This window comes from Daktulosphaira vitifoliae, unplaced genomic scaffold (genome assembly GCF_025091365.1).
Source record: "Daktulosphaira vitifoliae isolate Bord-2020 unplaced genomic scaffold, ASM2509136v1 Scaffold_4, whole genome shotgun sequence".
Classification (NCBI taxonomy): Eukaryota; Metazoa; Arthropoda; class Insecta; order Hemiptera; family Phylloxeridae; genus Daktulosphaira; species Daktulosphaira vitifoliae.
In genome coordinates, this window is record NW_026099575.1 from 25,511,948 (window position 1) to 25,525,830 (window position 13,883).

The window sequence follows — 13,883 nt, forward strand, 5'->3', positions numbered from 1 at the left end:
TACACCTTAAATGTTTGTTATTGATTTTTCTAAAAAAAACAATAACAACTTTTTTCTAAATTTTTTTATTTTTCACATTAAAAATATGATATAAAAAAATAATCTTCAATATAGTTTTAAATATTGTGTCGAACTAAAAAATTTATATAACTTGTATAATTCTTAAAAATTATAGTACCTTTTTCAAAAAACATTAATATCTAAATTTCTCAATTATTTTTATAATAAATACAGTTTAAAAATGAATAAATTTTTCCATGGCGACCTCTAGAATTTAAAATATTAAAAATACTTGTTTATTTAACATTTTCAATCTAAAAAATTCAGTTTTACTCGATCTTCCTAAATTAATGTGACGAAATTATCATCAAGTTAAATAATTTATTTTTTACTAGTTGAATAAATATTGTTTTGAATTCAGTATAAAGTAATTTCATTTATAGATTTATACAATTATTATTTAAAGTTCTACCTGTTTACAATGTCAAAGAATTACAAAAAAACTATTGTTAAACGTTTGAACATTTTAGAAACGAGAAGTAAAAAGTACACTCGCGTCCTTGTTCAGAATAGGAAAAAAAATTGTGCGAGAAGTACTCAGAAGAATTTGATCCGCAAAAATCATTTGGGAAATATAAATAATTGGTATACAGCAACAAACCTATTCGAAAATCCTACACCAAATGAGCTTCATGAAATTGATATTTTAATTATAACACATACAGATGATTCGCTTTTTGTAGATCTTCCTAATACATAACACGAAGTCGTCAAAGATGTACTCGATACGATTAAGTCACTGATAATTACTTTGGAGATACTAATAAAACGTACCACTCATGATCAATGTAAAGTATCAGAGAACTTCCTTTTGCATATTGTTCACATTATTAGTCGATAAAAATACTTAGTGTATAGAAACTCGACTTTTATTAAAGCAAACATTTATTTTAATTATTAGAACTAATCGTTTAAGTCTTTTTCACAAAATATTTCTCTTTCGATGTGTCGTGGCTACGAATTCAATTAAAAATATTTTTCTACCTTTATATTTTCAAAATAAATTGAACATAAACAAACCCAGTGTAGTCAGGACCAATAACATGCATACAGTAAATATATGTATTTTATTATAGATTAGATGTTATTAATTTTAACATTATTTGTTCTCATTAATGAATTTATTATTTTTTTCTTAAAAAAATATATATTTTATTTTAAATAATTAGAATAATGTGTATTTTACTTCTATTTCACTACATCATTGTGTAAGGGTGAGATAGATGGTGCAGTTGAAATTTAGCATAATTTATCATTTTTCTACGTTTAAGTCACTTATTTATTAAATCAAAAGAAAAAAAAATTATAAAGACACGTCTAAGAGTTTTTTATTTAATAACGTGGAAATATTCAAACTTTAAGTATAATGATTGCCATATCGTTGACCACAAACTAGAATAATAATAATTTCGAGACTTTTTTTCTTGTCTTACTTAAGTTTTATTTATTTTTTTAAGAGTAGTTAAATACCTTTTAGGTGTATCCTTTATTCTTAATAGGAGTACCAACTAATTATTTTTTCAATGAGAACATACATAATTAATTAACTTTATTATTAGAAGATAGTGGTTTATCTTAATGACTAAACAAAGTAAAAAGTTCAAAACTTTTATTATTTTAGAAGTAGTTTAGTGATTAACGATAAATTAATCACTCTGTAATGTTTTATAGAGTTGATAAAATTTACTAAAACTTTTATTATTTAGGAGGGTCAATTATAATAATGTGATGTTAAATATACTTTAAAAAGCAAATTTCAAATTGATTGATATTTGTAAATTCTAAATTTATCGCTATACAATTTATTTTCATCAGATTCTATGTATGTTAATTAATATTGTTAAAAATCAATGACAAGAAGAAACTTCAACAATTTGAATATGACATGAGGTTTATTAGACAAACAAATTATTCGTAAGAACGACCTTATTATTTCGTTGCATCGTAAAATTACTTTTATATTATTATTTGTGTTTTTTTATTTATCATTTTGACAAACACAAATAAATTTTTAACCTATTTAATTTCGTTTAATGGTTTGACTTAATAAACACCGACAAAACAAAAGTTTCAGTACAAACTATTTAATATGGACATTAAAAAATATGTTTTAATTTGCATGGTACAGACTCTTTTTGATACTTGGCATGATAACTCATTTAGCATAAAAAAACAATTAGACACGACGTGACATCTCACTTAGGAAAGTGACAATGGTGTCTAAATTGATATCTCATCAGGAAATCAGTATCAACATTGTATTAAAACTAGAATAATTCAGTTTTCACAGACGCATCCTACATAATTTAATAACACTCATTATACTCTAACAAAAGTAACATTGTATACTTTAACAATCAATAATCGGTTGTATTGGTTTTTAAGGTTTATTATATAGAGTGTTCAGTAAGTAAGGAAACGGGTTTCTATTGTTCTCATTGTTTGTAACAATTGACCCGTTTCCTTATTTACTGAACACCCACCCTGTATACTTGTATCCGTTTTGAATCTGAAAAATTTAACTAATAATCTGTAATAGATACCAATAAAATCTGAGATATTAACGGATTCATTGATATTAACCTTTTTATAAATGATTGGTTAATCATCATTATTATATATACATAAGTAGATATCATGTAGAGCGAGTTTATAAATTTTTAACTTCTTCCACTTTATTCATAAAAATTGATTATCATAAATACTTTCAATAAAAGTAGCGAGTTTAACGGAAAGTTTCTGAAGAACAATAGCTAAATCAACTCAAATATCCATGAAAACTAAGTATAAGTTTTGTAATTGAATACATAGAACATTTTTCATTACCTACTTCAAGAAAATTAGGAGAAATATCAAACTATTAGACCCTTCAGAACAATGCCAATTTTAAATGCATATACTTTTTTGAGTACTCTTGAATACCATATTTTATTTTTTTAGATTTCAACATCAGTTGATATTAGCCATAGAATAATAATTTATTTCAAAATGGAGTACAACGTAAATACGATAAAAAATTAACAAAATTAATAAGTTCATCTTTTAAGTTCCAACCCGTATTAAGACTAATATCAAGCAAAAATAGTTCGAAAATATGCTTGACAGATGTCTTTTAAAACCAATTCAATACAATATTTTGTTAGATTATTAAACATTAAGTCGTTGAAATCGTTTTGGTATGCGTACCGGAATCGTTGGTTGCCATCAACTGTTCATCATTAATAAATAACATTGTATCATAGAAGAATTAAATGGCAACAACGTGTTACTATTATTGAAGTAATAATGATGATAAAAGAAATAGTAGAAATGTATAACGGAAATGAAAACGACCAGAAGAATATGTACATACGTATGTCCAATGTCAATGGCACTGTACTAACTCTACAGAGTACCGATGGTGTTTGGATAATGACAGATAACTGCCGACAGACTTGGTCTAAGCCGTAAGTTGTCTGTATTTATATCATAATAATGTTACCTGAACGACGATCATTCGATAATCAGCTACATGAAAGTATATTTCCATAAAAAGTTTTGAATTGACATTGTTTTTCAAGAGTATAACTCTCCAATTAAACAACTTAAAACTTGATCGCTTTCTAATAAATAAATATGTCCGTCTAAACAAATAATTAAATTTCAATATATTTATAAATATATATTAAATTTATCTTAAATCTTAATATGTTAAAGATAAACATTTTATCGAACGGAATATAATAGTTTTATAATACTTATTTGATTTTTGTGTTCTAATCGTGACATATTTGAATAATTTGAAGCCTAATGAATAAAGGATTGACAAAAATATGTTAAATCGACAAGTTAGGAAATATATATACGTTATGAAGTGATGGAAAAAATATATAATAATACATAACTGAATAATCAAAGACTTTTTAATATATAATGCATATTTGCATTAGTACACATTTTTCTAGTATTATACATTACAATATATTATTCCAATGTGTATTAATGATTGACATATAAGCGAATAATCGGTTTCATTACAAACTCGAATTAGTTCTACTAGGTCTATACTCCGTCACACTAACAAAAGGACGAACGACATTTAGCAACGTTAAGATACATTTTATCAAAACATTACATGTTTTTACACAATTTCGTAATTTATTTGAGGCTAACGGATTATAATAGTGCCGTTTTATTATTATACGCTCCATAAATTCTGTAAAGATAATTTGCGCCTAAATATCCGTTTAGTTCTAGAATGAATGCTTCCAAATCTTTTAGCATAATTTTACACTAGAAATCTCTTCTAATCAAAGGACATTTATACTTATTTTTTCATTTTTTATTTATTATTATTATATGTATTATATTGTATAAAAATATCAGATAGATAACGCGTCAAATATATTTGTTCTTTAATAATGATAACGTATACGTATACTGTTTACAATTTATTCATTAACTATTTGGTGGTCTATTAAAATGATATCGGTAAGGGTACAGATTTAATGAGCAACAGTGTTATTTTTGGTGGGAGAAAGGGGGGATACGTCGAATATCATAGAAAAATAATACATATGAATTATTTATATTGATGGATAAGCTCATAAATCAGCATACGACGTAGAATAAAAAACATATTTTTTTATGAAAACACCAATGCTTATGAGTAAAAATTCATGAATAAATTTTTATTTTTTTTTTTAGAAATAAGAGTTAAAGCTAATTTTTTTCAAAAAAATTCTTTAAGATACTAGAAAATTCTTCATATGACTCGACACCCTAGTCATATATAAAAATACACTAAATTTAAAATATCACTCTCATAATTTTACTGTAACCCACAAGAAAATTTATATATTGTATACTAATACCAATACTAATGAAATAATTACCTAAAAGTAATTTCATTCTACTATCAAAACATTTATTGTTGTAATTAATTCAATCGGACTTTTCACAGAAGACCATAGAATAATTACAGCAGACAATAAATTTAAATTCATAAAAAATAAAATGAAAAATATCTTATATGGAGGAGAGAAACTATTTTCGTTTTCCCACATATTACAAATGACATGTATATTAATTATTTAAAAAAATACAGGAAACTCGTCCAGTGACAATTATTTCGTCTACAGTTTATATTGATAAACGTTTTTTGACACGACAGAGAAGGGAGAGAGCCGCCGTGTGGAAATTCTGCCCGCCGCCGTCAGTATCAGCGCACACATGGTCCAGTTAAGATATGTCTAGAAACATGGGAGCCTCGACTCCGTCGTATTATCCATCCGAGGCTGATTTTGTGGTCAAAACTCCCCAAAAACCGATTAAGACTAAAAGACTCAGACATCACTCTGATCAGGTGGGTAACATATATAAATTCACAAATGTTCAAACTTCTTCTGTATTATTTTAGTAAAAATTTTAATTAATCAATCTATAGTGGAAAAAATTAATGTCATAATTGTAATTTACTTAAAACAGAATCTTTTATCTTAAACTATTTAATAGTTTATGGTAAAATATTGCAAAAGCAAAGTTTAAAATTCATTATCTTAAACCATATCAAAAAGCGTAGGTTTCTTAAAAATTAGTCATAATCGATGTCCCCTTATCAAACATTAATAATTTCTCTGATAAAATTACAAATTAATCACTTTATACACAATTAATCACTCTTAGGCACAATAGTAGTATGAATGAATACGTTTCAACTGCCTATTATCAAAAGAAGTTCTATGAGGAGTGTGATATTTCTTCTGTAAAAAAACCATTTTCGCAAGTTTTAAGACAGCAAACATAATATTTTATTTTATTCTTCGGTGAATAGTACAAAACAAAAGTCATTAATATATGAATACTTTATGGATAATTTTAACATTGAAGGTCTATCACTTTAAAAATATATATGATAAAAAAAAAACTATTCTCGTCGGTGTCGGATTAAAATTCGGTTCTTTTAATGTGTAAACCAATAAAATCTGTCCTGTGAGATCTGAGAATTTCCATGGATAGACATGTTTATGGATCGATAAGTTTTCGAAAAATTGCAGACAAGCCATTTTTCTACTTTTTAATGTCAATGAAATAGGTTCAATTAAAAAAAAAATAGTGTACACGAAGAATTATTATTAACGGATGGAGTTACTTATATTCAATACCTAATAAATTATAATAAGCACATTTATTTTAGGTTCAATATGTGGGTTTAATTGGTTTGGTACAAGTCGTCACAGGATGCTTAATGATCGTGTTTGGAGTACTTTCAATGTTACATGAAGCATCTGTGTCCAGTGTAGGCGCTGGCTTATGGAGTGGTGCAATGGCAACGGGTAACGGGGTTGTTGGATTGATGGCCAGTTTAAACGGATGTTTATCTCCTGAACGAACGCTATCACCTCTATCTATAACTATTTATTTGGCTTTGTGTTTGGTTTCCATAGGGGTTAGTAATTTAGCGATTATCCTAACAACAATAGGACTACTCAAGGATTCTCAAAAACCATTTTATATTATACCTAAAGACAAGGTCAGATTTATTTTCACGTTGCTCGCCTTTTGATGGAAAAATAACAATTTTTAACACGACCAACATTATTTTGATAATTTATAGATTCAATATAAAGCTTTGACAGCGGATCAGTTACAGACAAACTGGGCACCTGTACTAGCAAATCTAGGATTACTATTAGCTACTTCTGTCCAGTGTTTGACGACCATGTTGGCTGCTTTTCGGTTTTATAGATTAGTCCGCTTGATTGTGGTAAATGAAACTCCACCTCCCTGGGCAGGTGCAAGATACAAAAGTTCCTCGTGTTGTAGCTCAAGTGTCGGTAGCAAACAAAAATTAGTTCAAAAATGGTTAGTACAACAGACACCAGCTCTTGATCACCGACCTCATCGAAATCATAGTCTAAGTCAATCCAGTCGTAAATCAGTAAGAATTGTTTTTTTCATTTTTTATTTGTTTTTAATTGTAAGGTATAAATCATTACTTATTTTCAAATTACTATCTTCTTCTAAAATCTTAAAAACAGATTAGAGCTCAATTTTAATTTTAAACTGAGAATAATAAAATCATCATTTTACTCATATTCTTTAATAATTTATAATTCTTAAACTCGTCAGCAAAAAACAAACTTACAAACAGAGTACACGTGCACATAAAAAATCCGTTAGTGAAACAATCATAATATTTTTATAACGATGACATATGTGTACGTGTGGTTTTTAATTTCAAATATTTAACTTTTAGTCAATAGTCGACAATTGTCATAATAGTCATAAGAAAAGATAAAGTTAAGATGAAAAAACCATATACCAAATCGTTCACAATATGATGAAAATATAATTTTGAAAAATAATCGTTAATAAAACATATGATCATTTTTGTTGTTAGGAATTCCAAACACATTACAAAACGGTGACCTATTAAGAAATGTGTAAATAAATTATCCAAATAATATTCTAAACACAAAGTAGTAGAAAGGACTTTGCTCGTCTACACCCTCAACTGCTATAAGCGGAAAATATTGAGAGATCTTATGTCCCCAATGGTAAATATAGAATTGCATTTAAAAAAAAAAAGTGCACAATTCTTGAGCAGCGCTAGTGTAAATATTAACATTTTATATAAACGTTAGATCTACTGGTAATTTTTTTTTTGGTGAGGAGCAAAAAAAAGAGCTATAATATTATTTATAGATTGTAGATTTCAGTGCCATAGGAGGAAAAATCCTAAACGCAGTACTAAATAAAATCGGCACCACAATAAAGTAAAAATATTTCCGATTAATTGCAAAAATTGTTTTAACTGAACAAAAAAAAAAAAATACTAACAATATTACTTGCTGTAGTTAATTCAAAAAGTAATTTATGATGTGTTTCGTTGGTGAAGCATGACTATTGATTTTAAAATAGTATGTTTGTTTATATTTGATTGCTATCATCTAAGATATCCAAAACTAAAAAATAATTTCTTTTTTAAATTACTACATATAAGGAGACTTCTATATTCCTATCGACCGTACTTGTAATGTTTCACGAGATATAGATGACGATGCGAATTTAGTATTAAGAATAAGTGGTCGGCGTTGACTTTCATCTGTTCAGATAATGTCACAAGTATAATTGTATAATATTTCACCGACATTAAAATTAAAAGAAAAACGTATTTTATTCGAGAAATATAGAAATACTCTAATTTAGAAATCTAAAAACTAATAAAACACTTAAATGAGCGGAAATTCCCCTTTAAATACTTGTTATTTTATTTAATGTACGCTTAATATTTTTATAAATAATTTGTTGTAAACAATTCCGGAAAATTTCAACTAAACAATTTTATGTTTATCTAATATTGATTGGCTCAAGAGACTTTCAAAAATACTTATATCTTAAATTGTTTTCTTTAATTCGTCTATTTTATTTTGATATTTAGTGTAATTGGCTAATTTTTTATGAAACTTAGACTGCTACCATATTTTTTATTCTGAATTAGAGAATCCGTTAGAAAGACTTATCACAGACAAGGGACATCGACACAATAATGATAAATTATTGACAGTTGAAAAACGCGTTATCCATCGCTGTCGCCTACCGCGTTTAAAAACCCAACACTCCAAGGTTTGAGTATCTATTTAAAAAAAATAATTGAAGCCAATACGGAACGCAGCGGCTAGTGGACGGTATAATATAGTAATAATAATAATAATAATAACAATATAATCGTCGGAAATTGGTTCCAGCCCAGTTATCACTACTTGATCGGATTGGAAAATAATTGTCGTTCTTCTTCCTCCTTATGAAAACCCAAACCATGTACAGTACAATCGTAGTGACTATGTAGGCTAAACACGCGATTCATAATCTGACGCTTCTTTTTTTTTTTCCATTATTTTTTTTATAGCGATGTGACGCGTTCGTGTTATGCGCTGGAGACCTCCCCAATTGAATCCTACCGCAAGAAGAATGCCCACGAAGCGTCCGGCAAACACTCTTTGAACAAAATCGAAAGGTTTTTTAACAACAAAATAATAACACATAAGTACTTAATTGCTCTTGGCGTTGTCACACATTCGCAGTGTCTAGTACGCGTGTCAATTATTCGGACCCGTTACTCGGAGTTTCAATAGACGAGTTGTGATGGTCTTCAAATATTTATTCTGATGTTCCAAGATGACACCTGCTGTTCACTTGACGGCTAGCGCGGGAAATTCTTCCATTTTCAATTTCGAGAAATATCAAACAATAATACAACGAAGGTTCTTTTTCCCGCATTTAACTCGGATACGCGAATTATAGACTTCCATATTTGGGCTATTTTCGTTAAAAAATTACCCAATATCAGAATTAAAATTACCTCCAGAAAAAATAAAAACTCTATTTTTAATTGTAACTATTTAATACACCTGAATTTCCAATATCTGTAAGTTTTTGAAAACAACGGAAACATTATGTATATAACGTACAACACCGTCTTCGTTCATCCAAAATTTTCAAAATAAAGCGTGAAAGTCAATTTAATTCTTACATAACAATAAATNTTATTCTGATGTTCCAAGATGACACCTGCTGTTCACTTGACGGCTAGCGCGGGAAATTCTTCCATTTTCAATTTCGAGAAATATCAAACAATAATACAACGAAGGTTCTTTTTCCCGCATTTAACTCGGATACGCGAATTATAGACTTCCATATTTGGGCTATTTTCGTTAAAAAATTACCCAATATCAGAATTAAAATTACCTCCAGAAAAAATAAAAACTCTATTTTTAATTGTAACTATTTAATACACCTGAATTTCCAATATCTGTAAGTTTTTGAAAACAACGGAAACATTATGTATATAACGTACAACACAGTCTTCGTTCATCCAAAATTTTCAAAATAAAGCGTGAAAGTCAATTTAATTCTTACATAACAATNTGTACCCAGTGTGTTGTTTAATAATATCAACAAAATCACTTAGAAAAATGACTAAACAGTCGAGAAAAATAAAAGTATGTTTTGTGTAAACTAAGTCGCTGTCTATGACAGCGAATTAAAATTAAAGTTTAAAACCAATAAGATAATCGTTATTGTATGATTTCTAAGAAAAAAGTATTATGGTTAAAGAGGAGTTTGATCAGCTATAGATGCACTATTTTAAATTAATAAATGCAATTCCCATAATAATTAGTTGAGCACGCATTGTAATTACGGGTTAAATTAAATCGCATTCCGGACTATGCTCAATGCATAAAATAAATTCTCATTAAATTATACCCGTCGAAAAACACAATTTTGGACTTGGCAAATAATTATTACTCGGTATGTAGAATTATCGATATGTGCATCTCATTTTATACAATTTCTGTAAGCAATTTACTTCACGACCTCGATTTAGTAATTACAACATAATGAACCCGTCTTATCATTTTATAATTAGAAACGGACGTTGCGTGAACATAAAATCCGTTTTTCTTCCAAACGGATATTTATTTTGAAAAATGTTTAAAACAACTGTCGGCGAAATTGCAACTGGCAGTTATTAACTTGTAGTTCAAGTGATCGTCAGACACTTAAAATATATGGCGCGACGGCAGTAGAATATTTAAAAGTCTATCACGTTAATTATTTTAATTGCCATTAAACAAACGGTTGGTGAATAAATTAAACAACCTTTAGTTTCCAATGTCGAATACTGGACTCATGTACTTTTCGAATTGTTTTAAAAGGGCGTTTACGAAGAAACGGAGTCGTTGCCGAAGTGGCAAACTCGACAGCACAACACTCAGCAGAGATCAGAGAGACCCGAAAGGAAATCGTCAAGACTCGTGGATTTGCAAAACGTGTATTCAGATATGGACAGAGAAATAGTCGAAGAATTCATTTCCGTTACTATGGATCCAAAATGTACAAATCGTTGATATTTGGCGATCCACGATGTCATCCTATCGATACGAACAATACCAAACTGATAAAGATCAGTTGAGTTTACCGAGGAAGTGTGTGTCGACATTTTCCTCTAAAACATCGAAGACCTTCATTCTGGTAATTTGTAAATTTCTATATACATATTTTTGTCGTTTATCATTATGCGAATCATTCACATCGAAAAATCGCTTTTAAGTTATGTTATTTATCAATTGTTTTGTTTACATTATATTAAATGCATTTTGAAAATATATTGTTATTATCTATACATAATTTGTTAGTGCGTTAATATTACAGTCATCGACATTATAAGAGGAACAATCTCAGATTTATCGTAAAAATATTATCACTTAAGTACTGCGTCGTCAAATGACATATTTAACACCACAACCTTAAGAATACTAAAAAAACCCAAACCAGCACAGGGGGGTCATGGCACAGTGATGACGTGGCATAGTTGGGTTGACAGTGATTTAAATCACTATAAAAAAAAACGCTTTGATGCAAATCTTCAGATAGTGTTTAATTTAAAAAAATTGCTAGATTATTACAAAAGCTACATAAACTACTATTTCCTTATTTATATCCTGATTAAGATAAAGTATGTCGAATGAAAGAGGGATATTATTTATAATTTGAAATATTATTTATAATAAAAAAATTGTATTGATCCATACACTTTTCAATAAGTTATAACATTATTAAGTTAAAAATGTAAATAATAAAATAAAATCGAGAATTTTCACACAAAAATGGCATTTGGTAACCATTTTCACCGTAAAGACAAAATAAAGTCCGAAATTTTTTTTTTCCATGATAAATTATATTACATAAGCTTTAATTTAAGGTATGTATAAAAGTGTCAGTATTTCCGGTTCACTATCAAAAGTTAAGTTGAAAATTAATTTTTTGTGAAAAAGTTGTCATTTTCAATTACCCCGTGTGGGCAGGTAAAGGGTCAGATTTATAAAAAAAAGTATACCAAATGATAGGTAAAGACATCATGCATCTACAAAAAAGAATTATATTGATTTGTTCATTTTTGAAAAAGATTTGAGTAATAAAAATTGAAAATTTTTTGAAAATTAGCGATTTTTAAATTTGTAATTTTTTTGGAGGTTTCCCCTATTTACGGGGAACGAGGGAAATTATTTCAATTTTTGACGGTAATGTCTTTGACTAGATACGATTTGTGATCTTTTGACGTATCGTCGAAGTTCGGCGAGCGCCGACAAAAAAGTTGTAACAGACACAAAAAAAAACGCATCATAATAAAACTAATACCTTCTCAGTTTCGCATCGAAGCTAAAATACAATAGTTTCACAACATTTGATAACACTCCTATAAACTAACTACACGTGGTTAGTAAAAGATTCCAATTCAAGTGTTGTTGTCGTGTCGATGGGTATTTAGCATATACGTGACAAACTACCAACGGGTACTACAAACGGACACTGATGTTTTATAAACGTTCATAGCAACATTAAATAAATCCAATAGGCGCGGAAATGTAAAAAAATGTGATCAACTAGCATAGTTTTCCATTAAATCATTGGTCAAATAAGTTTCTTTTAGAAACTGTCAATTTAATTTAATCTTAAAGAGCTAGGTAAATTATAGAGCATAGGCTCACCAATTCCATTTTTTAAAAATAAAAATATAATCACATTTAAATATAAAAAAATTGATTTTATTAAACTGGAACAAAACATTTTGCGAGACGATGAATAATACAAAAAAAGATTATCATTTATTTTGCGACACTGCTTGAAAAAATCCTTTGTACGAGGATTCTGTTAAACACAATTAAGTAAAAAGTTAACTAGGTGCAATTATTGTACCTACTTTTACCTAACCCAACCCAACCATATGCTTCGACTCAAGACCGGGTTCGATCCTCGGGATGCCAACGAGATAACTCTTGTTTTTTAATTTGTGGTATCTGGTGCAAGCCCATCACGATACCCTTCCGTTCATCAATAGCCTAGACAAGAACCATCTTTGACTCTCTAACATGTGAGACCCAACCCAACCACTCTCTGTGGCATGTTAAGTTTGGGAAACGGAAGGATGTAAAACTAATAGTTTTTTTTTTTGGCTAGTTTTTATCTAACATTAAATAATAATATTTTGTAATACATACCAATTGACACTGACGCTAGACATGTAGAGGTATTGAATGTATCAGTAATCTTATACTCTTAATTACTAAAGTGTATAACGTATTTCCTATTTCAATAAATTAGAATAAATATATTCTAATTTACTAATAAATATCAACACTAATTTAGAGTTTAAATTTAAAGAATTTGTTTATGAAATAAGTCACGTACGTATCTGTTAATGAAACTACTAATTGATTACACAAAAAATAATTGATAATATACAATATTATATATATCGACCTTAATTTTTCAAATTTCAATCATTCTTAAATATTTTTTAATTTTGAAATCAATAGATATGCTATGTGCTTCTTATTTTGTTTTTATTAAATTCAAAATCTCATGCTATAAATTAGCAATTTGAAGTAACCTGATGTTTTTAAATTAATATGCACATCTAATTTTATTGAATTATTTTCATTTATTCAGCTCTTCGAATAACACTTTATTACTTTGAACAAAATTGACTTTGAGCTACTCTGAAAAAAAAACTCCACCTAAAATTATTAACATGTAGCATGTAAATGTAAATGATGTAACAATACCATAATTTATAATGGCATTCTAAATAAATCGAATCAATGAAATTTTTAAAATGCTTAGGTTCAACATTTTTCTTTAGTGAAATATTTTATTTTATTTTTTTATACCAATATAAACAGATTTCACAATACTCTAAACGATTTTAATAATTTAATATAATTGTGCTTGCCGACGATTGAATACTTGAACCCATTAGATGAATACAATCATTTTCA

General features: G+C 28.2%; 1 protein-coding gene across 1 annotated transcript; it reads left to right on the top strand.

The window, feature by feature from the left end:
• Window positions 1-5,154: 5,154 nt before the first annotated feature.
• LOC126904769 (uncharacterized) lies at window positions 5,155-11,215 on the top strand. Its single transcript, XM_050683994.1, has 4 exons — window positions 5,155-5,404; window positions 6,236-6,571; window positions 6,656-6,979; window positions 10,761-11,215. Exons 1-4 carry the CDS (start codon window positions 5,288-5,290, stop codon window positions 10,950-10,952), a joined length of 969 nt encoding a protein of 322 aa, XP_050539951.1. The 5' UTR covers window positions 5,155-5,287; the 3' UTR covers window positions 10,953-11,215.
• Window positions 11,216-13,883: the final 2,668 nt, after the last annotated feature.

Coding starts and splice junctions, on each gene's coding strand:
- LOC126904769 (XM_050683994.1), top strand. CDS start 5,288: ATGTCTAGAAACATGGGAGCCTCGACTCCGTCGTATTATCCATCCGAG. Junction 5,405..6,235: donor TCAGACATCACTCTGATCAG/GTGGGTAACATA, acceptor CATTTATTTTAG/GTTCAATATGTGGGTTTAAT. Junction 6,980..10,760: donor GTCAATCCAGTCGTAAATCA/GTAAGAATTGTT, acceptor TTGTTTTAAAAG/GGCGTTTACGAAGAAACGGA.